We start from the raw sequence: 27,930 nt of genomic DNA, 5'->3' as shown, positions 1-27,930 counted from the left end.
AACTAGCAGAAGTGTGCGAGATCCGTGGACAGAAGGGACCGTATGTTTCACAGGACGTTCCATGTCAGACATCAATAACAGTTAAAGCGAATCACAGTTCTAGGCGTCGTCTAACCGAACTACATAGTGTATAAAAATTGCACAAGTCTATGAACAATCACTGCAAAAATGACTTCACCTGTTAAAGACATTTCTCTAGAGGATCCTACGTCTAAGTTAACTGGGTCGAGCGGTTCCGTCATCTGGCAGGTCTCGTGTTTTTTTTGTTGTTTTCGTGTTTCTTTATTTGCAGTATTAATTTCATGCCCACTCTGTGCTCTCCAGGAAGATTATTTCCTCCACGGAATTAAAACAAACGTGAGAAGTTGAACTTCTGTAATTGCTAGGCTTTAAGAAATAAACGTGCAATTCTGAGAGAAGTCAAACAAAACTGTCAAACAATATATATATAATATATATATATATATATATATATATCTATAATCATATATATATATATTTATATATATATATCTGAAATGTATATATATATATTTTTAAGATGATGTTTTTTTTTTTTCAAGTAATATCACAATTTTTCCTTACAGTTCTGAGCTTGGTCTTAAAATTGTGAGGGAAAAAGTCAAAATAGCGAGACAGAATTTTAACTTTATGTCTCACAATTCTGACTTCACCAAAAAATGAATACAAACAAAAATAAATAAAAAAAGAGAGATGTAATTGTGACTTTTTATCTCGCGATTTTCTCGATGTATTTCAGAATCGAGATTTTTTTCTTCTCAGAATCGCAGTTTTACCTCATTGTCATTTCATTTCACATCAATTCTGCTTTTAGAATTTCAATTTCAATGATCAATTTAGAAAATCTTCACAATTTTGAAAAGAAAAGTCAGATTGTCAAATATAAATAAAGAAAACAACGTAAAAAAAACTATATATCTAACAATGATTTGCAACTACCTTTTGGATTTTTTATTCTGTGGAGGAAGCAATCTTCCACAGTGCTTCCATCGTGGGGGGAAATGAAAGCGAGACCCGATTTTACAGCATGCATCGCAGACTCGTTTAGCATGCAGACGCAGACGCAGACCCTTCGGAGCGCTCGCTCGCCTGAATAAAGTATGACGGCATGGACTCATACCATGGATTTAGCAGCAAAAGCTATTGCAGCATTACTTTTAGATAATACTAAAAAAAACTCGTAAAAAAATGAAGCCTAAAAAAAAAACAAGCGAACAGATAGAGATGCATGCATGAGGTATTACTATTCAACATGGAGAGCAAATGGTGTTTTACTCTAATAACTCAAGTTTTTTTTTTTTTTTTTTTTTTTTTTTAACAGCTCACTTAAACATGATATTTGTAAAATATTCATTTTACCTTTGGTAACTTTTTTTTTTTTTTTGTCGTCATCTAGGGGGGAGTTTCCTACCACTCTGTTTTTCACAATAAGTGCATGCTTCTTTAAAACGTCCGACACCCAAAAATGCGTTACCTATGCGTATATAGACAAGTCTAAATTAAAAATAGATACTTTTTGCAAATGCACTGCAGTCTCACGCTGCCTAACGTTATCTATACGGAGCGCTGAACCGATCAGATGAAGGATAATGAGAGAATCGAAGCACAACATCCCGATAAGCGTCAACATGGACTGTTTGCGCCAAAGTGCAACGTCTGAGCACGCGGACTCAAAATTCGTATTTTCTAAGTGTCCGTAAGCAGGGGATACAGTGGACAGGTATACCGTGGTGTTTGTTTTCTGAAAACGGAGGGTGAGAGGGAGGTCGGTGAGCGATGCTGAAGGTGTTCGGTGGGTGGAGAGGCCATCAGCTCCAGTGGAAGGACACGTGCCGGGGTCGGTCTCCTCCCTCCTTCACCAGCGGTTTGTGGAACTCACGGCCGGCGCGCGAGTGGATGCTCGCCCAGCAGTACTCGCAGTAATACTGCAGACAGGTGACGTTGGCACAGAAAAAAGGGGCGAACTTTCCTCCACAGCGAGCGCCCTGACATTCGTCGCACATCTGATCGTCCAGCACGTACGGCTTCACCTCCACCTGCGGACGTGGGCAGAGAGAGAGCGGTGGTGGTTTATAAAAAAACATGGCTGAACGCACGAGGAAGCGCATTCGTGTTTAGGGTAACAGTAATGGTTTTTCGTTTAGAAACAAATATTTTTATTCAGCAAAGATGCATGATCAAGAGTGATAGCGCAGATATTTCTAATACGAAAGATTTGTATTACAAATAAATGCATTAATTTAATTAAAATTAATTTAATATGAATTAATATTAAGTGTATAATTAGTGTGTGCATATATATATATATATATATATATATATATATATATATATATATATATATACACACACATACATACATATATATATATATATATATACATATACACACACATACATATATATATATATACACACACACATATATATGAGAGAGTTAATAATTAGACAAGATAAAATATTATATGTATTAGTGCTGTCAAATTATTTAAAATAATTACAATTACAGTTACGTTAATTGCACATTTCTTTCTAAATTTAATAAAGATTAATTGCACCTACAATTAACATTTTTAACCAAAGCTTATGTCAATAATTTCACATTCAATCTTCAAATGCAAAAAAATGTATGTTTAATGTGGAAACAACATGCAGCACATTTTTCAAATGGCATCTTTTTTATGACTGAAGGCGAGCATCAGAGATACCAATATTACCTATCAATCTTAAGTGAACTAAAAATAATCTTCATGTGAATCCGAAATAATAAATATCATACCTGTGCCCTTCAGCAAGAAATATTTTGAAGCTGGGAAAATTAATTGCCTCATTTTGACAGCACAGGTATTAACTACAAATGAAAAACATTAACATGTATAACAAATCAAACTAAAATCTCTCCATTTACCCACCGAGCCTTGTTAACTAGCCCTTCAGAATCAGTGGTAGAGGATGCCAACTACTGATTTTAGTTTTTTAAATTCACATTTAAAATAAAGCAGCCCTAAATGAACTAGTATTTTAGGATATATCATACGGACGGAGGGGTGATTCTGGTGAGAATCCAGTTTTAGTCTAGTGACCATCAGCTATTTCCTTCTGAATAACATTCCCAAAACAGTCCAGCAAGTCCAGTGTGTACATATGCGCACAGGAATAGCATGGAGCTATAATTAACAAACGCCACGTCTGAGACTTCAAATGGCTGTCAGGCCTCCAGAAGCCCATGGTCATGTTGATTACACACAGTCTGCTCTGGGCTTTCCACAGTCTGTATTGTTGGCCGTACGGAAAGGGCCTGCAGGAAAACCACGGTACAGAAGCTTCCACCATGCAATCACATTGAGAATTACAGTTATAAAAGTACAGTATAAACCTCTCCTGGGACTCGTCTAGTCAATACGGCATTCATAGCATTCTGCAGATTTTTTTAAAAGATGGCCCATGATTATGATTTCTAGTTTGTAACGAGACTGCTCTTCGGTGCATCTCATGCAAACGGTCTGTTAAACTCTAGCTGCGTTTTTTTAAAGGGCAAGCGGCGGGCAAAGTTCAGAAAATGTCACACTAGAAAGTGTTGCTGACGGTATATATATATATATATATATATATATATATATATATATATATATATATATATATATATATAGTTTTTATTTAAGCAAAAATATTATGTAATGTGTCAAATGTAATCTTTATATTTATTATGTATATATAAATACATGCACATACATAAAATGTTTATACATTTATATTTTTACATTCTTATCTTTTATATAAATATGTTTAATATATTTCTCTTAAATATATACATGCATGTGTTTTTATTTATTTGTAGATAATAAATATACACAGAATATACAACTTAATTTATAATCAAAATCCTTTATTACAGTAGTGATTAATCATTTGATAGCAATAATATATATATATATATATATATATATATATATATATCAAAACTTAATTTTTGATGATTAATATGCATTGCTAATAACTTTAAAAGGTGATTTTCTCAATATTTAGATTTTTTGCACACTAAATTTTTAAATAGCAAATATGGTCCTATCCTAACACAACATACTTCAACAGAAATTTTATTTATTCAGCTTTCATATGACGTAATGTATTTTTTATGGTTTTAGATTTACTTTTACAGTCCTGAATTTTGCTCTTAAATCGTCTTCTACATAATGTATAAAGCTCACTCACCCGTTTGTCAATGTCATTATGCTGCAGCTGGACAAATCTGGCGCTGATGGCAGCGATGTAGCTCTGCTGATTGGAGAAGGCCACTCGGCCCGCACCTTTAGGGTATTTGAGTTCTGGGTCGGTGTCGATGCCGGCGTAACACACACCTCCGTACAGTCTGTCCATGATCATAGCCAGCTCCACTAAACACACACAGAGGAGAAACACACCATTATACAGAATATGATGGTCTGCAAAAACATTATGGAAGATAATTGACATGAGAGAGAAATTCACCTGCTCGTAGAGGTCGCGGAACGCCTCCCACAAAAATGGTCTTGCGTGGGTCGAGAGGCTGAGAGCCATCCATCACGAAATCACTGTCACTCAGGTTCCACGGGCGAATCTGGACCTGAGAACCAACAACTGTTCATCTCTAGCAGGAATCCATGTTTTAAGACCTAGTACGGCCAAATTAGTTTTCTGTGAGAAGGTGAATTTGTTCATCTCAGATCTACCCTGAAAATTATATCAGCTTATTAATTATTTAAATATATTTTATAAAAAAAAAAAAAAAAATATATATATATATATATATATATATATATATATATATATATATATATATATATTATAATATATATAAAATTTTATATTCATACTTTATTTTCTGTATAAAATTCAAATATAGACAAATTGGAATAATTTCACCTGTTATTTTTCACTCATAGAACAGTATATTTATATATTTTTATATATATATATATATATATATATATATATATATATATAAAATCGATCGTATTTCTCTGAATGACCGATCCACTAGACTGGGTTTCACTCACTGGTTTATCTTTAATAGTAGGGCTGGAGACACACAGGTAGAGTTTCCCATCCTCCTCGATGCAGGCGTCAATGAGGGCCTGCACCGAACTCTCCTCCTGGAAGAGCAGGAAAGCGTACCCTGCAGAAGGAAGAGCGTGAGAGATGAGACAACCTCTGGCTGCACAGAGTCAGACTGCAGCCAAGACCAGAAGAGCTCAGAACACAGGAAACACATAACCGCTACTGGAACGAGTCTGAAACTAACGGTAACCGTTCATGAGGAATTCATCTCACGATGCATACACAAATACACACTTAACAAACATCCTGCATTAGCCTGACTGCTTTAGAGAGCACATGCTGAATTCATGACGTCTATCATTCTCAAGTCCTTCTGAAGGAGTGTTTTTCCAGTTTGACAACTTCAGGATCAGAGCCAGCAGAAAGACCAGAGGGAAGAAAAGAACAAGGCGTTCTGCCTCAGGGAAAGAGAGAGCAGTAGGGTGTAAGGAGTCGAAAGAACAGAGATGTCAACAACCTTGAGAAATTTAGTCAGAGACATCAAAAGAAATCACAGGAGTGTGTTAAGAGAGATTCATGAACAAGCATCAGCTTTAACTGTGCTACGGGTTTCATCACTAGTGCTTACATAAAATAAATAAATGCATGAAATAATTTCAGATCGGTTTATTCTACCGGTTCTGATATTATGAGGAATGCCAAACATTGTCTTAATGGAATTATTAAATTAAAAAAACATTTAAATATATAATTAAAAATGCTTAATAATTATTAATAACAAATAACAAAATCCCTAAATAGTATTATTCTAGTCAATATGAATGAATTATGAATAATAACAAATATATTTGAGACATTTTTGTCTTAAAGGAATTATTAAAAATGGCCTTCATGGAATTAATAAAACATTTAAATATATTATTAAAAATGCTTAATTATTATCAGAGTTTAAAAATAACAAAATCCCTAAAAATAAATTCTGATAGTATAATTCTAGTCAATATGAATGAATTATGAATAATAACAAATATATTTGAGACGTTTTTGTCTTAATGGAATTATTAAAAATGGTCTTCTTGGAATTATTAAAACATTTCAATGTTAAAATAATAATATTATTATTATAATCTAAGTTTAAAAATGACAACAAAATCCCTAAAAATGTATTCAGGTGGAATTATTGTGATGTATTATGATGAATAATAAATATATTTGAGAGATTTTTGTCTTAATAAATCATGACATTAAATGAAATGTACGTGGAATAAAATACACAAATATATAATGCAATATATTCAACATACTAAATACATTTTTGAATTATAATATAAAAACCATGCTTGCAATAAAACCAGCAATAAGCAGCAACTTTTGAATGGTTTGTAGTAAAAACAATGGCTTTTTGTTTCAATTGTGTAATTCCTGCATCCTCCAGCAGGGGCTAACTGGACCGTGTTAACCAGCTAAACCTTAGCTTGACGTCCAACCTGCTTTCCAGCTGGTTTCTAAAAAGAAAGAGCTCTTAAATTCAACTTTAGCGTTACCTATAAGCGTGTAACAGCACCTGAAGAAGGCATTTAACCCCATTTAATGAGTTTAGAGCCTCAGCGCTGACCTCTGTCCTGCCCACAGTGAGTCATGATGCTTTACACAACACTGGATGGAAAAATGACCAGCATCTTCCATTCACTCAGTCTGGAGCAGTGTTTCATACGAGCTGGAGGAACAATGAGCACATCTGCAAACAGCAGTCCCTCACCGTGACTGGACAGCACAGGCATGAGGACCACTGCGGTCCAAATATATAAAATCTATAAGTGCAGATCATTATACAGAGTGGAAATGTCATAAATGAAGAAAAATACAGTGGCCTCAAAACGCACTTGGACACTTCACCCGTTCTTAATGTGTGAAATCACCGCATTATATAACAAAACATCAAACCAATTTATAATAATCTCACCAGACATTTTCATCACGGAGCACAGGATTTTTAACTATAAAGTTTTAGAAAAAAAGTAATAATTAAAGGAATAGTTCGCTCAAAAAATTCTGTCATAATTTTCTCTTGTTTATTTACAATTAATTTAAATTTAAATTCATATTCAAATTGTTAAAAGCTTTTAACTATAATTTTTTTTTATTGTAATGTTATTAAAGTTAATTGACTGAAATAAATATGTATTAAATTATAATAAACATATGCATGTATATTAAAATTAACACTCTCATATATATATATATATATATATATATATATATATATATATATATATATATATATATATATATATATATATAAATATATATAAGATATATATAAAGCAATAAAATTAAAAGTGAAGGTGTAATACATATTTTCTAAATAAATTAGGCAAAAATACATATATATGAACCATTTAGTATATTTGTTCAAATCTCAGGGATATGATCTATGGGTTTCCCCTTCCAACCAAACTGTGTTACCCTCTTCTCTTTCCAGGTCCTCACACAAACATGTACGTGTGTAACATGATGAAATGCAGTAGGTTTCTCCCTCTAGGTGTGTATCTGTAAGTACTTGTCTGTGTGCGTCTGTTCAAGCCAGAGTAATGATCACCTGGAGGCACCGTGAAGAGATAGAGACCAATCTGACGCACACCGCAAGAGCTTCCCGATGCTCTGAGACGAAACCCCGACCAGCATCCACACAATAGACTCATTTGATGAGTACGTGACGAGTACAAACGCTCTCCTACCGGCCGTGACGCGATACTTTCAGTATTTTCACTCAAACTAAGGAAGAGTCGAGAGGAATCATGCGGTCACTGATCTGTTAAACATCTGCAGCTGCAGGAGAGACGATGCCAGTGTCGTTACCTTTAGGGGGAAAATAGGATTTGCTTTCTGCTTTGTGAGGCCAGTCCACCACCAGGTGACCGTAGCGACGGAAACTGTTGGTGATCTCATCTGTTGGAAAAATGGAAAGCATTTAGGCCAGAAATACGGATTTTAAACAATGCTGTGGACGTATATATGGATTCTAGTGTGTAGTGTGTAGACACGGCTTTAAATGAAAGTGCACCGTGGATAAAGCTATACGAGCCGTGACCTTGCATGAATGTCAATCTGTTGTTTGGTACTCACAAAACCTAAATACGAACCTTTCTTAACCCATAACAGGGGCACTTTAAAACGCAGTTCATTGCTATAAATATCAAAACTCTCTCATTTCATTTCAGTCATTCGAGCGAAGTTTTTCTGCACAACCTACAGTCTATATAACATTATGGCTGTTTTATTTTTTCATTTTATTTAATTTAATTTCATTGACCCTTATTGGCAACCAGCTGAAAAATAAATCAAAATCACTAGAAGTTCCCACATTCCCACAAAAGATTTATAATTTATTTTAAATTAAATGTTATGTAACTAACAAAAAAGACTAACGCACAAAAAATGTTACTAAAATTTAAATGAAAAAATAAAATAAAAAATAATATATATATATATATATATATATATATATATATATATATATATATATATATATATATATATATATATATATATATATATATATATATATATATATATATATATATATATATATATATATATATATATATAACATTTTTTATATATATTTATACACTTTCATTTAAATTTTAGTAACATTTTTTTATATATATATATAAAAAGTATTTTATACACTTTTAAACATTTAAAATTTATGTAAATGTAATTTATTTCACATTTATTTCAATTGTTTTAGTAGTCTTGGATTTAATTTTAGTTTTGTTATAATATAAAAGTCATTTTATTAAATGATTTATATTTTATAGAATTTGGTATATAAACATTCTTTAAAATGACTTCCATAATGCTTCTTCCTTAGTGAAATCAATGGCAATTAATGAAAACATTCTTTAAATGACGAAATCGAACTCTTTAAGGATAATAAACCTGAAATAGATTCATATCAGTACTGAAATCATTGTGTATATAATTTTCGATTCATGATACCGTACCTTTAACACAAATAATAGTTGTTAAATATGAATACGAGTACATACCCTCATCGATGTCTGGTGGCAGTCCTCCAACAAACACCTTCCTGGAGTAGCGCTCCATCCTCTCTCCGTTCTGACAGCGGGTGGGCGAGTTCAGGCCAGGGGTCAGCGGCTGATCACCGTGACCGTCATCCAGGAAGCCGTCCTCGAAAGGAAACAGTGAAGAGCGACCTGCAACAGGAAGTAGAGAGAACAAACAGAAGAAGAGGAGAAAAGGAGGAATCACACAGGAAAGAGAGAGAAAGCCAGATGAGAGAAACTGATTAGTGGGCGACAACAACAACAAAAAAAAACACTGAAAGGGTTCACTCCGAAAGGAAAATTCTGTCGTTAATTACTCACCCTAATGTCGTTCCAAACGCGTTCATCCAAGGCCTTCGTACATCTTCAGAAATCTGAGAGCTATCTGACCCTCAACAGACAGCAACACAACTCAAACGATACAGGTCCAGAAAGTAGTAGATACATCGGTAAAACAGTCCATGTGACATCAGTGGACCAACTTCACTTTTAAGATGCTAGCAGAATACTTTTTTGCCCAAAATAGCATAATGTACTCCATTTTAGACAGTATCATAACGCATACGCACGATTTCCTCTAGGTGTAAACAACTGCAGATTACATTCATGCGTGTGCAAAACTGACTTCACATGGACTGTTTTACCGATTTCCTACGGTTCTGGACCTGCATCGTTTCAGTTGTGTTGCAGTCTATGGAGGGTCAGATAGCTCTCGGATTTTATCAGAAATATCTTCTTTTATGTTCTGAAGATGGACAAAGGTCTTAAGGATTTGGAACGACATGAGGGAGAGTAATTATTATCAAAATTTTAACATTGGGGTGAACTAACCCTTTCATTTCTTTACTTTAAACTTTAAACTGACTGAAAACTCAAACGTTTAGGGAGACTACAATAAAAAAAAGTGTGTGTGTGTGTGTGTGTGTGTGTGTGTGTGTGTGTGTGTGTGTATGTATGTATGTATGTATGTATGTATATATATATATATATATATATATATATATATATATATATATATATATATATATATATATATATATATATACATACATACACACACATACATACATATAAAATGCATCAGGAAACAATGCTTTACTGCTTTCAACATCAATAATAATAAGAAATGTTTCTTATGCGGCAAATCAGCATTTTGCATTACGTTTTGAAATACTTTCACATAGAAAACAACTATATTAAACTGGACTATCGTAGATTTTACTGTATTTTTGATCAAATAAACACAGCCCTAGCAACCCTAAGAGACTCATGAAAATCATGCAATCCCCAAACTAATGTTAGTATATACATATATTACCACATTTATTTCACTAATGGCATAAATATCCATATGTTCTGGTTAAAAATAGTTCATTTCACTAATATTACATGAAACCGGATTGTTTCGAAGTAAAATGAAACAATGAAGCTTTCATAAAATTATCATTTTATGAAAGCTTCATTGTTTCATTTTACTTCGAAACAATCCGGTTTCATGTAATATTAGTGAAATGAACTATTTTTAACCAGAACATATGGATATTTATGCCATTTAAACACCATAAACATAAAAATCTTCAATAATGACAATTATTTTTTTTATTTATCTAGTTTGTTTATTTTCTTAATCTGATGACACGTTTAAAAAAGGCTATATTTATAGGCAGATTTTCATACTGCAATGCAAAAACAAACAAATAAATTAAATATATAAAATGAATTATTAAAGTAAATAACTAAATAAATTTGTGCTGTGATTGGAAGACCTTTACACACAAACACTGATATCCCTTTTCCATCATTATTCCTAGTTTTGGGAACACATTTAAACATGCAAAGATATACTTGAATTAAATGTAAAAAATTGATCTGTTCAAACATGTAACAAAAACAATAATTAACTCACATATATGATTGCAAATCAGTTTATTTAAGATAGATGAGGAATGAGTAGAGACAAAAATACAATCACGGTGTTTCAATTACACTCTTAAAAATAAAAGGTGCTTTAAAGGTGCTTTAAAGGTTCTTCACAGAAAGGCAATTCAGTCAATTTAGTCAAAGGTTTTTTTTTAAAGAACCATCTCTTTCTTATCTTTTTATTATCTTAAGAACTTTGCACAAAGGACATTTTGTGAAACACAAAGCTTCAGATGTTCAAAAAATGTTCAAAAAATGACAAAAAATGTTCTTCCGTGTCATCGTGAGGCACCTTTATTTTCAAGAGTGCAACTGAAGGCATCCTGACAAATTTAGGGGCTTTCAGACAGCTTTAATGATTGTAGTTTTGTGATGCTGGTGGTTCATGGTGGAAAAGGGGTACGAGAGGAGTACCAGAATCAAACTAGAGCCAAAGCCAACATGTCAACAGAACTGGAGAGCAGAATTAGTCCAACACTTGAAATGAGATTACGATTAGCTTCAAACTGATTTTGGTCAACTTTCTAAATAACAGATCATTTTGTTAGGAAACCCATATCTAAAACATTACTTTGTACGTACGCAAATGACGTATTTAAATAAGCAGAAAACAATTGCAAAATCAACATGAATTAATGCAATCACTGCACAAAGGAAGCAGAAATTATGACATCGTGACCCCCAGTGACCCACAGACAAGGACAAAATCAGCCCCGAGCAAAAGCCTCATCATTTCTGCGAGCACAAACGTTAAAAAGGCGACAGGTTACCTCTTCTGCGACCATAGCTCCTGGCTGCTCGAGAGCAGAGAGACGGGTGAAGAGAGAGAGAGAGAGAGATGGACAGAGAGGGACATGAACGACGGGACAGACAGAAGAGGAAGAGAGACAGATAGGGTTTTTCAAGTTCGTTTTCACTCGTCTCGGCATTAAACACTTCAGTGAAACGTTTGTATGCATTGCACTCTGAGGGACGCAACGAGAGATGTCATGGATGTTCAGGTGAACGGGATCTTCCTGTTTGAAGCCAATTAGTTAATCCCACATGTTTGGAACAAAAAAACTAATGGAAGAAAAAAAATAATAATAATTTAATGAATCCAAATGGCACAGAGATTGTGAGGAAATTTTACTGTAATAAAAGCTTTATGTGTATTTTTGTTATTTTGTTGTTAAAAATACTTGTATAAATTAATTTAGAATGCTATACAACAAATAAATAACATTTAAAATGCATAATATTTTTATTTGTACACATGTAAAACTACTGTTTTCTATTTTAATATACGTACATGCATGCATATCAAAATATATTTTACTCCCATGATTAGAAAGTTGAATTTTCGAGCTTGAAGAAAATGCTGTTTAATATTTTTTGTCCTTTTTTTTTTTTTTTTGAATGTTTGACCTTTTAAAACTTTTGATTGATTTAATGCATCTTTTTAAACTATTTTAATTTCTTAAGTAAAAAGTATTAATTTCTTTGAAAAACAAAACAAAAACAAAAACAAACAGAAGCCCCCAAAAAGTGTCACGTTAATATTTAATATTGTGAAAGGGTCCTGAAGTAGTCGGGTCTAGAGAACGGCTGCGAGCGCGTGACATTTTCAGAGCTGGAGTTATTGTTCTCATTCTGCGGCGTCTCACTTTTTTGGGTTTTTATTAAAACTGCCTGTAGCCACTGCGTACATAGAGAGGTCTAGCCCGCGTTGTCAGGGTGTCTCGTACTCCTAGCAACAATGAAAGGAGAAAGCTCCCGTGTCTGGAGTTAGTCGCCGCATGCTTCACGAGACGGACGGGGGATTTGAGAAGTGACTGTAGGGCAGCAGGAAAAAAAAAGAAAGTTATAGTGATACAGCGGTTTCTCTTTCTGTTAAAGAATAACCACCGTCACATTTAAGAGTGAAAAACTGCAACTGGTGGAAGTCCCTCGGGCTGATTCTTAATACAAGTCACAGCATATCGCTCGCAAAACCTTGACACACTGGGATACAGGGCAAGTTGGAAAAACTCTGTCATGGTGTAAAATGAACACCAGCCACCAGCCAGGCAATTTTTTGTGCAGTTTCGCTTTATGATGAAGGATGAAGGTGTGGACCCAGACCTTCTGGGGGCTATAATGAAAATGTCTGCTTCGGCTTCTTGCTTCTGGTATAAATATGCGCGGGTGGCGTTTACAAAAAAATACTGTGCTCATCTGAGACATTTCTTAAGTGCTTGAGTATGTATTTTTGCACTAGATAGACATCTTTAGCCATTACGGCACGTCTCACTGTTATTTAGCGTCTCACAACAAGGCTGATGTTTTTAAGACGCCGTGCTAAGGTAAAAATAGTTGTGACTTCTGACATGCAAGGCAGCATATCAATGTCAGGTTGCAAACACTGACTAGTCAGCTAAATCTGTGGCAGGATAAACATACTTGCATATAGACAAGAATGAAGCCATTCAAATGGAAAAGACATCAGTATGTGTTGGATTCACTTGTTTACGTTTTTTTTGCCCATTTTGTTCAAATTCACTTCGTTCGCAAAGCCAGCGTAAATTGAAATTGTTACATTTTTGATCCACTAAATGTTGTCGTTGCATATTTTGCAAATTTATATGAAACAGGGTTTTAATCGTAATGTTTTTGCTAACTGTGGTAAATCTGAAAATACAGAATTAACATTATACATGAATAAACTTTCTAATGTTTGATTCATTTATGTATACTTAAATAAAAAACTGAAACCAGACCAAAACTAAACTAGAAAAATAATATGTTAAAGTAATAAAAGCTATGTGTGTGTGTGTGTGTGTGTGTGTGTGTAATGTGTGTGTGTGTATATATATATATATATATATATATATATATATATATATATATATATATATATATATATATATATACATATACACATAACTTTATTACTTTAACTTAAAAAAATTATATATATATTATTTATTATATAACTATATATATATATATATATATATATATATATATATATATATATATATATATATATATATATATAAAAAAACACACATACACACATATATAAATTTTTATATATAAATATTGTCTTAAATTTGATTATACAAAAGAACATAATATAAAGCAATATATCTTATATAATATAATATAATAATCTAAACAAAAATGTGGCTGGTCAAATTGGGCGGTGGCTGGCGGAACAAAAGTAGTTAAATCATCTAAATCACTAAAAGATCAAAATTGAAAGATATCTTATCAAACTTCAGTAAGTGCGACTTTGAACTCTGAAAGGCGAGTTCATACAAACAGACATGGAAACTATTCTCCCAGTTAAATTGTCCAAATTAGAGGTTTTAAGAGTGGTCACGGGCCCTGCCGGTTCCTTCCTGTGCTGCTTCCACCAAACGGCGTCCATAAACCACACGAATGACACGCCAGACCTCAGACATCCTACTCGAAGCTTTTCAGTGCTACCTACAGCAGATACACAGATACCTACTACAACCGTCAGGCTAATGAGCACGATCAGCTGACCCTGGTAAAAACGCTCCTGGCGTTTCCTCCCTTTCATGTTTGTTCCTCTGGCCGTACGCCACCGGCTGAGGAGGACCGTGTGTGTATAAGCTTTCAGCGCAGCTAATCATAGGAGGGGAGATGCTCATGTGTGCGGTTTGGTGGCACCGCAGAAGGAAACGGAGGGTCAGCACATTGCACTGGAGCCTACAAGACACTACTGAAACACTGGGCTTCACATTGACCGATATGGGAAATTATAAGGGAAATATAAAGTCTTTACTAACAACACAACGCAGTTTAATTATAGAAGATGAGATCTAAATAAAACCGCTCAATTAAATGAATTGGTAGCTTTTGAAATATACCCAAGGGGGAGACACAAAGTGGTGCTGTGCAAATAAAAATATACACTACCATTTGAAAGCGTGGGATCGATAAAACATATTTTATTTAGCAAAGATGCATTAAGCAGTTCAAAGCTGATTTTTAAGGCAACAAAAGATTTCTATGTATCGGTTCATCAAAGAATCCTGGTTTCTTCAAAACGAAGCAGCACAACCGATTTTTAGCATTGATAATAATAAGAAATGTTTCTTGAGCACCAAAACTAAATATATATATATATATATATATATATATATATATATATATATATATATAAACCCAAACTTTTAAATGGTAGTGTATATAGTTTTTTCCGCAGACTGAAATATGAGAGGATACTCAACACTGCATTCATCTGAAACGAAATGCACGTGTTCCTTAGCATTAATAGGATACTGTAAGAGAGAGATACTCACAGTTCAGTGGTAATATATGTTCCGCTACTGGATGGTGAAAGTTGAGACCCATGCGGCCTACAAAGAGATGAGAAAAACAAGCCATGAGAGTTATGACACCACTGAGACATCTGACATACTGAAAACTAGTTTATTACCCTTCTTTTACGCAATAATAGAGTTTAATTCACTAAACTGACATGAACATCAGATGCAAGGCCTCAAACACCAATATTTTTGACCAGTTAATTTGGAAGACTATTCATTTTAAATGCCTACTTACATTTAGGAGATGACTTTTAGCATACAGATTGCAAAACAGTTACACCGTTATAAACAGGAATGCAAAGCATACTCGTATGTATTATGAATTGTTAAAGTTACATTATAACACAAGCTCGCTAATAACACACACACACACACACACACACACACACACATATAATATACTGCATATATAAGATTTGTCAGATTACTGCACATCTGGACATAATGGCATCTCTCCAGTACAACTAAGTAAACGCACACAGGTTCTCTGTAACTACACAAAGAGTTAATTTGCATGGCTGTAAAACAGCTGTTGATTTATTTTCAGAGTCAGAGCTCTAATGTGCCTGCATTAGCAGTTTTGGTTACAAATGACAGCAAAGCTCCCGTGGGCTTCCAGAGAACGCTGTAAGCAAGCCTCAACGGGCTATTACGCAAATTCTGAACTGTTGCAAGTCACACTCGCTCTTCAGTGCACCGAGAATCCCCGAGATGCTCTGCCCTTCAGTGGTTTAACCAATGGCAAGCGGTGAGAAATGTGCGCAACGTGACGTGGTTTCAACAGGTATTTGGCTCTGTGAGACTGTAAGACGTACAGGGCAAATGTTTCGTTCAGACTAGCGTGCGGTGCTATATATAGTGTCTCTGGTGAGAACCAGCAGCTGTGCTGAGAGCACAGCCTTCAACTACATTTTCTCAATTCAAATTAAAAAGCCAGCCAATGGGCCAATGATAACCAACGCACACTCATAAAAAGGTGTAAAGTTGATCCTAAACGGCCCATCACGATTTCATCATAAAACATCAACACCTTTGCACAACCCATGATTCATCTCATCAACAGCGCAATGCCCTTTAAAGAAAACCTACGCTTTAAATACGTAGTTATTTGAATTAAATGTCACTGCTGAGTCATCCTAAACAAACAATACAATAAAAAAAACTGTTATTTGCCAGTATCTTTCTCTTGTTTTCCAGACTATAGAACTTCAGTCATACAAACAAGATTGCATGTGCACTAACTAATGCATCGGGCAGAAAAAACAGCTGCACCAAAATTTTGTGGGGTAAAAAAAAACAAAACTGTCTATTGCCAATTAGTGAAGTGATGCAAAAAAGTACAACACCAACAGAAATCACTTCCAGACAGAGCAGAGAATTTGCTTGACCAGATTTTGTAAAATCTAATTAGAAATTTCTGTTGAAATGAGGTGAAATATCACCCAAAAAAAGCTTCATGTGCATTTTACGCATCGCTACTAGAAGTTGAATCTACCTGCCGAACAAAAATGGATAAGATCGTTTTCACAGGAATCATCTTGAATTTAAGTGCATATTGTTTTTACATTCATTTCAACATAAAGCTAAATTAAGGATGTTTGAACTTGTGCTGGAACACAAAAAAAACTGACAAATACGTCCTTTCCAGCGTACGTTTGGTGAAAACATTCAATGTGACGGAATTTGCATGAGCAAATTTGAGGTCGAGCAGATAATAGGAGATATTTATTGAAACGTAAACTATAAATATATGAGTACCGTTATAAACAAAGCCTCGACCTTACAGTAAGTCAATATTTTTGCACTTTCTGCAGCATATTAAAAGGGCTGCATGTAATATTTTAGAGTGGCTGTAATTCCCGAGGCTGCTTTCGTTTGTTACCGACTTCAGGACAGCTGGAAGAGTCGGTATTGAACAAGTTCTTCTCCAGCACGTCTCTAACTGACTGCAGCTGTGGTTCTTCAGACCCAACAGTGACATAATGGACAGACTTGGGTATCTCTGAATTCTATCAAACATACAACCAGCTTAAAGTGGCAGCTCAAACGCGTCCCAAGCTGGTTTATAGGGTTCACCAAATTAACTACCAAGTACAAAACCAGGTCACAACAGCTTAAAGTGGTCAAGCTGTTTTCTTTAGACCTTTGTAGCCGTTTATTGCAAGACGCTCCGCAAGCCCTGCACGGTAACGGCAGTCTAGCTAGACAATGGCCTAAAAACAAGCTAGTGACCAACTCTGACCTGTCACCATGCTCCCATCTTAATCTGATTTTAGCCGGATTTGCCAGTCTTCTCACGCGAAACGCACACACAAACCTACGGCTCACATTCAATTAACATCAGCATCCTTTCGACGGGGAAGAGACACCTCAAAGACAGAGCCGAATATGTTTTCCTCACATTTCCTCACAGGGGTCTATGGTTATGCAAATCGTGCATTTCCCTTTCCCTTCTCGCTGTTTGATCAGGCCTGAACTCTGAAAGCAAATATCAGCGTCTTTGTACGTCTAGTCTTGTTATGACAGATATACATAAGCCAACTTTTCCCCTGACACACCAGCTTAAAATAAAGGTTCGGATACAACATCTAAGGACTCGGAGCTTTAACGAAAGGGCACGGTTACAGCTTGCGTCTCAAACCCTGCAGGATATAAAATAAAAAGTTAAACCTATTAAGAAAAATATTCAATATGACCGTGATTTTAGCACAAATAGTTTATTGATGCAAGGCATCATGAAAAGTAAAATCTGGTCATTTATAGGTTATATGCAATCGTTTTAATAGAGCGAAACCTTATAGCCTACATTTTGGCTTTCAACGCTACACAACAAATACAGTAATCCGCTGTATGCAAAATGACTTAAAAAACGTACATGGAGCTGCATTGATCTCCATATTCCTGGTGTTGAACTTGAATTAGGAACTCTAATGAACAACATTATTAAATCCCAACAACTTTTCCAATTGTGGAAAAACCAGACTGAGACTGTAATGTCCTTGAAACTGTGCAACATTCACACACCTTGAGCTTCACATGGACACCCTAACAGGACGGCTTTAGGAAAGACAAACAATGTTAAACTATTAATAGAAAAGACCCTGCAGTGAAACGCGGTGCACTGAGAACCGAAAAACCGCTGCAAAACAGTTAAAGAGACTGTTTACTCAAAAATGAACATACAATGAATGGTAGTGGACTTTAATATTATTTTGATCGCCCTTGACGTTTATTGTATGAACAGCTAAAATATTCTTCAAAGTGTCTTCTTTTTTGTTGTACAGAAGAAAGCTAGTGATATGGTTTTGGAATGGCGGGCGAGTAAATTGTTTCATTTTCAATTTCGGTGAACTATCCCTTTAAATATAACCCATTTAATATTTTTTACCGCTTCTCAATCAGGTTTCATTAATTCACATTAGTTAATAAAAACAATAAACATTTTTTCTACAATATTTATTATTTTCAGTTTCTGTTCATCTCAGAAATTTAATTAAAACTAAAGTTATATCTGCTTGCTAATAAATGCATTGTAAACGGACATGAGCGCGAACATTTTAATGAACTAACATTAACAAAAGTTGAGAAATTCTGCAAAAACATATTGGTTGTCATTTGTTCATGTTAGTTCATGCATTAAGTGATGTTAGCAAATGAGAAATTACAAACGAGATCCAGCTGCGTTATGTTTTAAAAGGCATTTATTTTATTTGATTTATTTGAATATAAACCTACAAATAATGCTTAATTTTCTTTCCTAAAAAATAAATAGATGGTATTAATCGCTTTAAAATATAAAAAACCAATGTAACTGACAGCCCTGTTGATTACAAATTGATCAAAATGATCTTTTATCGTCTGAACACACGATCTCAAATAAGAGTGACAGTTTGTAAAACGAGACTTTTTTGGCTCGTGCTCTTTGTACATATCATCCCGGGCCTTTCGATACGGGAAGAGTTGAACCGTGAACCCTGAGACACTTTCATCAATGTCAACGTTCAAAGTCACACCAGCCTAGGCTTGACAAACATCTTGCATCATGATCTTAGCTACCGTCTCAACTTTGGCCTACAGGGTCAAACCGAGCTCTGACCGAACCCAGCAGACCTCGGCATCCCAGATTACAGGTCACCCTGTCAAGCGTTTCCTACTTCACACTGTAATGAGAGGAACCTGCTTTGTGCAGATGCGAAGAAACAGTATCCTCAAATGTATTCCTCTCATCGGCTAGCTCGGTCTGATCCTTATGGCTGAGTTATTGAGCATAATGAAATCAGACTGCCAAGCTGTGACTGTCACCACAGTATCAGTCAAGCTCTGGAAGGTTTTTCAAAACCTATGACGTGTAGGAAACAACCGATTTGGTTCAAACCTTTGGTCGCGGTTACACAAGACAGATCATGTGAGAGGGCCAAAAGAAATCTGCACGCGTGTGCTTACACAAAGGCAACTTTGTGATCGCACGCGCATGTATGTGTATGTGTGTGTGTGTGTGTGTGTGTGTATGTGTGTGTGTGTGTGTGTGTGTGTGTGTGTGTGTGTGTGTGTGTTTGTGTCAATGTTGGGACCTCAGAAAGCGAGCGAGACTGTGCTCGGATGCAGGTTATGCATTTCAAAACGCAACTTTTCCTCCAAATTCAATCGGACTAATGTGGCTTCAGAAGTGTGAACAGGCTCAAAACACCAACCAAAGACTTGAGGACAGCTGGAGCAAAACCAAGAAAGTCATCCACTTCAGAACTAAAATCGTTAGTTCAGCCAAAAATTAAAAGTCTGTCACATTTACATGAATCCACTTCATTGTCTGTATAAGTCAATGTGCTCCAATGATGTTTGTTTTTCAAAATTGCTTAATATGTGATTTCCACCGAAGAAAGTCAATCAGGTTTGAAACAAAATTAACCAAAATTATTTTTAGGAAACTTAATCAATTCTTTATGCATTCTAAATCAACTTTTTGTGATGACGGTTTTTCATGACCACTCTTTCTACCTTTTAAAAATAAAAGTGCTGCTGTGCCTTTAAGGCCTATTTTTAAAAACACTCTCACATGCCAAATAAGGGGAATCTGATATACCATCAATAGATAAAACGGGTGATGAAATTTTGACTTATTGTTAGTTTGTGCTTATATCCCTTCAAAAGATCGTAACAATTAGGAAAAAACAAAACATTCCAAACAATTCCCAACGGACACAGTCAACTTCTGCCCTATATGTTTTTCATTCAAGAAGCTGATTCACGTGAACATACAGCACAACAGGGAAAAACAACAGACTGATTTGGAGCAATGAGTCTGTTTTACAGATCATTGATCTGCTGATGACCTCGTGTAACCTTATCACCAACAACATAACCGTCATGACAGGCAGATGCCAAAACTTCAGTGACTCACAGCATTTCCCACACACACACACACACACGAAGCACAAGCACTACTCATGCAGATGAAAAATGGGAATATGTTTCTTTGGAAATTTAAATGGAATCATTTGGAAAGGATGTTAGAAGTTCCAAGAAAGATGGGTTCGATGAAAATATTTTGCAGGCTTTAGTCTACTTTACTGACATCTGCTCGAGGTGAGCAGTTCTGCCAGGTTGTCTGGTAGTCGGTCAAGATTTTCTGCTTTATTCCAAGGGTGCTCGCTCAAGTATTCAGATCCTATAACCGCCAAATTCATTCTCGCACACACATTTGACCCACAAGTGACTAAATCTATTCCCACAGTGCAAAAAAAAATAAAACCCCCGGCTCCGCACCTGAGACGGGGCCCCTGATGTGGCTCTCCATGCATCCAGCGCATAAAAACTATTTCCCTCTGCTCCTTTTTTACACGCTTCCATTGTCTACAAGAGGAAAGCCATCTCTCATGATATCCCATGAGACTCTAGTGTGATCTTAAAACATCACATGAGTAAATTTCCCACAACCACTAAACTTTCCCTTCAGCAAAAGGTCTGTACAGATCCAACGAATAGGGTAGCAAACAAAAATGTGAAAAAATAAATATGAAAAACCTAAAATACAAACAAATACATTTGACAGACGTTTCTGAGTATGTACAGCAGACAGTTGTATTTATTTAATTTACACTATTTTACTGGGTGGGGTTTTTGAATTTTGAAAGAAGACTCTTATGTTCACCAAGGCTTTGTTTGATAAAAAATATACAGTAATATTAATATATTTTATTGCAATTTAAAATAACTGTTTTCTGTTTGAATACATTTTACAATTTAATTTATTCCTGTGATGCAAAGCTGAATTTTCAGGATCATTACTACAGTCTTTAGCTTCACATGATACTCAAAAAATAATTCTAATTATGAAACATTTATTATTATTATTATTAATGCTGAAATAAGTTTTGCCCTTAAATATTTCAGCATTTATTTGAAAAAGAAATCATTGTAAATTTATTTACTGTCAGTTTGATCAAATTAACGCACCCTTGCTCAACAAAAGTCCTCCATTAAAAAAAAAAAAAACAGTAATTATCTCAGGCTTTAGAACCATAGTGTGTACTATATTGGTTAAAATATTTCTGCAACATTTTACAACAATTATTAAAAGATTTATTAAAACATAGTGGCATAAAAATACAGCAAAACTAAAAAATAACCATAACTGAATCCAAGGATTTTGAAGTAAAAAAACAACAACATAGAAGCATGGATGTATAAATAGTCCTAACCTGCAAAATGATTCCTCCATATAATATCAGCGATAGTCATTGGTGGGCCAGCAGCAGGGTGATGTTTACCTTTGTCATGGTTTGTCCCAATCATGTCCATTAAGGAATTCTCCAAAGTTTGCAAGTTGAATGGGTCAAACGGGCGATTCCTTTCCTGAAAGACAGAAAAACTGGATCAAAGGTCAGAAGTTAAAGATGAGTCACTCCATCACCATTTCGCAGTCTTTCAAATTAGCATCGGTCCTGAGGTTAAGGTCAAGTTCAGATATTCAACCAACTGGATGCCAAAGATGGTTTTGAACGCCTTTACATGTTTTCACTCTTCAGCGGCAATTTTTTGAACATGTTCGAATGCTGAACATCAACATTCTACACCTGACTGACGTGAAGTGAACAATCACAGGTTTTTGGCTGTTTTTACATGTTGTTTAATCGGTGAGAATATCTAAAATCAACTATACGGCAAAAACAAACAAACAATTGAAATAGTAAAAATGTTATTATAAGCTTTTGTTATTTATTCTACATACACACACACACACACATATATATATATACACACACATATATATATATATATATATATATATATATATATATATATATATATATGTATGTATGTATGTGTGTGTGTATATATATATATATATATATATATGCACACACATACAGTTTATATATCAAATATGCATGAAATTAAGTGACTTAAAAAAAAACATAACTGTAAATTTAATTAATTCTTTCTCAAAAGTAGGTACTATTTTTACTGTTCCAGTTGTTGAGATGTATTGTTTTCTTATTATTATAATAGCATCGCCTCTTATTGCTCATTTTAATATTTCTTATCTTCTTCGTTATACTGTTTTCATGCCCTTCTACCCCATGTTTTCCATCTTTAGGGATGACAAAGGTCACGAATCTTTAAAAAAGCAACTTTGTTCAGTTGGCTTTAACCCCTTTTTTTCAGTCGGACTGAGCAGGCCGTCAGTCTGTAGCAAATGTTTATATTCAGAGTATACGAGCACGCATTAAAGAAGTCACTCAGGGTAACTACATTATCCGCGTTTTGATCGGAAGCTCGCGCTGTGCCGCATGACTGCCGATCGTCATCTCACCCTCCGCGTTTCTCCTGCCCTCTCACCGTCAAACACTAATCAGGTGAGACGACTGCACGCAATCAAACAGGTTAAAGACAATGAGCGGGAGAATAAAGGACAAGTGACAGAGAGAGAACGAGCCGGTCGGAGCGTGTGGATGAATACGGCGGTGGGCAGAGGCCAACCGAGGGAAGCACATTGTTTGCACATCGAGCCCATTGTCACGCAACTGGCTGAGCATTCAAAAAGCGATATTTCCCCTCTCAGGTTCCAGATAAAAATCTGCCCACTTTGTGAAAATCATGAGCAATCAAAACGCTGAGCTCTTCACTTCAGTCACTATCAGACATGAGCCACACATATTTCAGCATTAAACAACACACACACACACACACACATGCCACATCTTGTATTGCAGCAGTGTGTTTGCATACCTTATATGTTTCACCCCACTTAACTATATGTTCCTGGTCTGTCGAATACTTTATATTAGTTTATTGGTTATAAATATTTTGCTTGCTTTATTCACTTTGCATTAACTGCAGTGGAAAGGCTCTGATTTGTTTTTAATGAGGTATTGTATGCATCGCGGACGATTACAAAACTGATCTACAATATCAGGAAACCGACAGCAATGTGGGCAAAAGTGAATGACATCAGACTTAAAATAACACTTTTTTCATGTGAAAAACACGGTTCAGCTAACACGTGGTTTTTTTAATGGCTGAAGTCGAGCTTTGTGTTGCAATTTAATTATGAACATCAAGGCGCGCGTGCGAATGAATCAATACACCACATTTAAAACATTCTCACATGTTCAAAGCCGGTCTTAGTGAGACAGAAACTATAGAAAAGTTGCATTCTAAAAATAAATTCAAACTAAAAGATACTACTGCTTCGATTGCTTCCGATGCTCAGTATGTTTGTTGCAAACTCAAAATTAGGATTTAAAAAGACAATTTCAGTTCATTTAGTTTCATTAACGTTAACAAAGTACAAGAAAAACATCAACGTCCTCTGTGTGAACATCACTGTGTCAACAATATGATGTTTCAGTTTATGAGAGACAGAGAAGGCTCCGCCCCTCACCCAACACGCACCAATCAGATTGGAGTGGTGTTCCCTTTAAACGCCCCTAAATAAGCTGCAGGAGAGCCTCCGATGGGAATTTGAACCCATCCACCTTACAATGACATTTATAGAAACAGCTGGAAAACAACTTTTCCTTACAGTCAAAGAACCATAACAGATAATATGTATTTCCGAATTATAAGTACATATAAAATATATAAAAGTCTCATCTGTAGAAATGTGGCCACACAGTCATATCCTTCAATAGCCTGCATAAAAATAAATAAATAAATAAAATGACATCCATGTGAATATTACAATGTATATAACTGTTTTTGATGCACTGTTGTAATGTAACGCGTTATAAATAACGTTTTATAATGTCTTTGTTTTATGAACATTATGTATATTACGAATACTTTGATGCATGAATCACAAATGTCCATAACAGTTACAGTCTGTGAAAAATAAACAAAAAATATCAATAAAAATGTTATTTCTAATTCTACGTTCCTCGTTTTTATGTATAAACAATGTCTTATTATGCATATACTACATGTATATTCTGCTTGCATGCATTATTGTATGCAAAACGATGTTTTATGACCAGTTACGTCTATAAAATGTTTTATGACCATTATAAGATTACGTATAAATACAGATGACAGTATTTCACGAATTATTTGAAGCATTATCAAATTCTGAGTTTATGACTTTTATGTATAAACATCGCAGTGACTAATCTCACCTGAAATGGCAGCATGTTGTTGCTGTTGTCGGTTCTGAAGGGCTCCGGAGGCTCGGAGATCATCCAGGGTTTCTGCAGGGCTCCCGGTCTCTGGTATTTCGGGGGCGCGATGACATTGCTCGGGAAGGGCTTCTTCGTCGGGGAGATGGGGTTGAGCGGAGACGGGACGCCGAGCCCGAGCGCCCTCCGCGGGTCTCTGCCGCTCCAGGGGTTCGCCGCGGAGCTCCACACCGCGTTCTGGTGGTTATTCCAGGCGGACGAAGACGCGGACGACGCGGACACTTTATTGATGAGCGTCTGGTGGCTGTAGGGGTTCCTCTGGTTCACGCTCAGCGGGGACCTTCTCATCTGCGGGGAAAAATTACCTCCGAACACCGGGTTGACGTGATGGGGAAAGTTTTGAAAAAGCATCGTCCCGTTTACCGACGGAATCCCGGCTTGGAAAAAGCCTTCGTCCACGGCGTTGGTGGACCAAGTGCTGCCGAACGACGGCGAGAGAGAGGAATCCTGAGGGAAACCCAAACCCGGTAACACCGGAGACTCCATGGCGACCCGCTCGTTGTGACCGACGTGGTTCTGCTCGTCCGGGACCGGAGGCTCGGAGGGGGTCGGGGTGGATGGGGGCTCTGTATTTGACGGCTCTTGGTGCTGGTGAGGCTGAGCTTTGCTTTTGTCCATCAGTAAATCATCCTGCATGTTTTGAGCTGAAACACAGACGATCGGTTATTATTGATCACAGCGACCGGGCCGGGCTTTTTATTATTAATGAGCCCCTGATCGGCCATGTAGCTACCGGGATCGGTCCGCGCTCCGGTTTCGCCCCCCCTCGCGACACGAATAAAGGAGAGAAAAGCTCGGAGGTCACCGATATTCACCAATTTTCGCCACGTCTCGTTTTCCTCTCACCGGAACTCCGGACAGAAATGAGAAACCGATTCTTGTTCCTGTTTTTTTTTCTTCCCCCATCGCTGGCCCCGCCCCTCAATTTGCATACGTCAATAAATACAAGCGCGTCCTTCGGCAAGGTTAAAAGAGACGCGCATGAATAAATGAAGAGTTCGCTTTTAAACGCGCACGGTCGTAACGCAACGTTGTCTTTTGACACGCTTAGGCTAGCTCGATGCAAACGTGCCAAAAGTTTCTCTGGACACTTTTAAACCCCCAGCGCGGCTAATAATAGGCCTGATTTTGCTGATTCGGTGCATTACAGAACACATGCTGATATTTCAGGTGACTTCATCATGCGCAATAACGTTTGCGCTTCGGTATAGTTTGAATAAGATTGTCTACATTCTTACAAATGTATATATTGTAATAGACACGTTGTGCACATGATCTTATTTATTTTGTGCATTCGTGCAATCGGTAAAGTATGCACTTAACTGGTAAGAAACTGCACGTACGGTTCTACGCATAAGTTTGCAAACTACATGTTCAGACATTTAGACCGGGATGGTGCACGACTGACCACGGCACAGCTCAGCAACTAGGTTATATTTGCTGCAGGATCTTGGGTTACACCCAGCAATGCTGCACAAAACATCTACGCAACAGAAATCCCTAAAGCTTTTTATTTATTTATTTATTTTATTTTTTTCCACTTTGGTCAAAAAGCCACGAGACGTATCCGAGACTCGTCTCCATTTTGCACCCTTTAGGAATAACGTCTCGCGTGTTGTTTACGAATTTAGCCTGCCTTTTTCTCACGCAAAACAGATCGAGCGAAAACACGTATAGATTTTTTTTTAAACCATGTGGGATAAAGTGCGCTCGTTTCTACACACCTCTTGAGGGTTTCTACGACGCCGAAAATATATTCCCACGAAAAACAGGCCGAGAATGCGACAGTTTTAGCGAACCTGGTGGATTTACGAACTCAGCCTTTAATCAAATTTTAATCGGAATAGACGATCGTAACAAGATGAAGAGCGTTTCTGCCAAATATTCCGTCCGATAATCCTCGTTTTGCTGCATTAGAGCTGCATATTCAAGGTCATTACAGAAATCATCACTTCAGAGCACGCGTTGACCATCTAAAAGACAGCACGTACTATTTTTTTATAACGGGACAACACATGCATATATATTATAATGCATTTCTAAAATGCACCGGGTTATCGTAAAGGAAAATAAATCAAATGCAACACTTTAATCCGCCGCACACAACTCAGAGTAGCTATTATTAAACACACATACATGCATCTGATGGGTTGACTCTTTTTTTCTTGCTTTCTTTTTCCCCCCGGCTGTACATGAATGAGACTTTACCTTATCGTTCACCTTTTGGGATTCTGTAAATAAGGCTATTTCTGTTTGTCTCGCCTGGGTTTTGATATGACAGATGAGCTGCCCCTCTGCAGTCGCCTCAACAGCTGATTGACTGCGGCGCATGGCTGATGCACCGAGGGATTGTGGGAATTGTAGTTTTTCGGCCAACACAGCCATCAAACGCACTATATGACATGTTGAAAAGCTTATAATATAACATGCTAATCACAGTTTAACGCTTTAGCATACAGTCCCAATATATTATGTCCCAGATGGCATGGCCTTTAAATTGGCTATTAAACATTAAAATATTAAAGACAATTTTTAGAGAAAATATGATTTTATTTAGCAAATTATAGCACCCTTATGATGGAAGAAACACTAACACATAACAGAACTTTGATATGCAACAAAACAATACGGTATAGGAGGTGCGCAGTGATATGATGAATAGGTTTCGAGCCGTGGATATTGATATGCTGTGGTTTTTAACATGCTGGAACAATAAGAATAAGACTTATCCATTTTATATAATAAATATTTGGCCAGGTTTAAAGGCAGCGATAATGTTTAAATGCACAACAAAAGTATCAAAATGAACTGCCGAAAGAATAAAGTTTAAAGCATTCACGTAAATTAGGCACAATTGGGATAAGATTGTATTATATTAAGTTA

At 36.0% G+C, this 27,930-nt stretch overlaps 1 protein-coding gene across 7 annotated transcripts; it reads right to left on the bottom strand.

Moving 5' to 3' along the window:
* Positions 1-538: 538 nt before the first annotated feature.
* Positions 539-27,366, bottom strand: cpeb3 (cytoplasmic polyadenylation element binding protein 3). Of its 7 annotated transcripts, none has more exons than XM_043255676.1 (11): positions 27,256-27,366; positions 24,988-25,691; positions 22,072-22,225; positions 15,347-15,403; positions 11,822-11,845; positions 9,114-9,281; positions 7,918-8,007; positions 5,058-5,176; positions 4,510-4,624; positions 4,234-4,415; positions 539-2,057 (listed from the first exon to the last, which is right to left on the bottom strand). In XM_043255676.1, the coding sequence occupies exons 2-11, from the start codon at positions 25,681-25,683 to the stop codon at positions 1,830-1,832; spliced, it is 1,833 nt and encodes a 610-aa protein (XP_043111611.1). In that variant the 5' UTR covers positions 25,684-25,691; positions 27,256-27,366; the 3' UTR covers positions 539-1,829. The 7 variants fall into 7 exon arrangements, with proteins under 7 accessions (XP_043111611.1, XP_043111607.1, XP_043111613.1 ...); XM_043255672.1 differs by having other exon boundaries at positions 27,184-27,348; XM_043255678.1 differs by having other exon boundaries at positions 22,141-22,225; positions 27,184-27,347.
* Between the last annotated feature and the right edge of the window lie 564 nt (positions 27,367-27,930).

This window comes from Puntigrus tetrazona, chromosome 13, assembly GCF_018831695.1.
Source record: "Puntigrus tetrazona isolate hp1 chromosome 13, ASM1883169v1, whole genome shotgun sequence".
Lineage (NCBI taxonomy): Eukaryota > Metazoa > Chordata > Actinopteri > Cypriniformes > Cyprinidae > Puntigrus > Puntigrus tetrazona.
The sequence above is the reverse complement of the archived record's forward strand: the minus strand, read 5'-3'. Positions and strand labels throughout refer to the sequence as shown.

What these genes read in the sequence shown, in the direction of transcription:
- cpeb3 (XM_043255672.1), bottom strand. Translation starts at nt 27,241, where the DNA reads ATGTACAGCCGGGGGGAAAAAGAAAGCAAGAAAAAAAGAGTCAACCCA. An exon ending in ACATATATTACCACTGAACT is followed by an intron (nt 11,846 to 15,346) that starts GTGAGTATCTCT and finishes GCTCTCGAGCAG; the next exon opens with CCAGGAGCTATGGTCGCAGA. An exon ending in GCCACCAGACATCGATGAGG is followed by an intron (nt 8,008 to 9,113) that starts GTATGTACTCGT and finishes TTTTTCCAACAG; the next exon opens with ATGAGATCACCAACAGTTTC.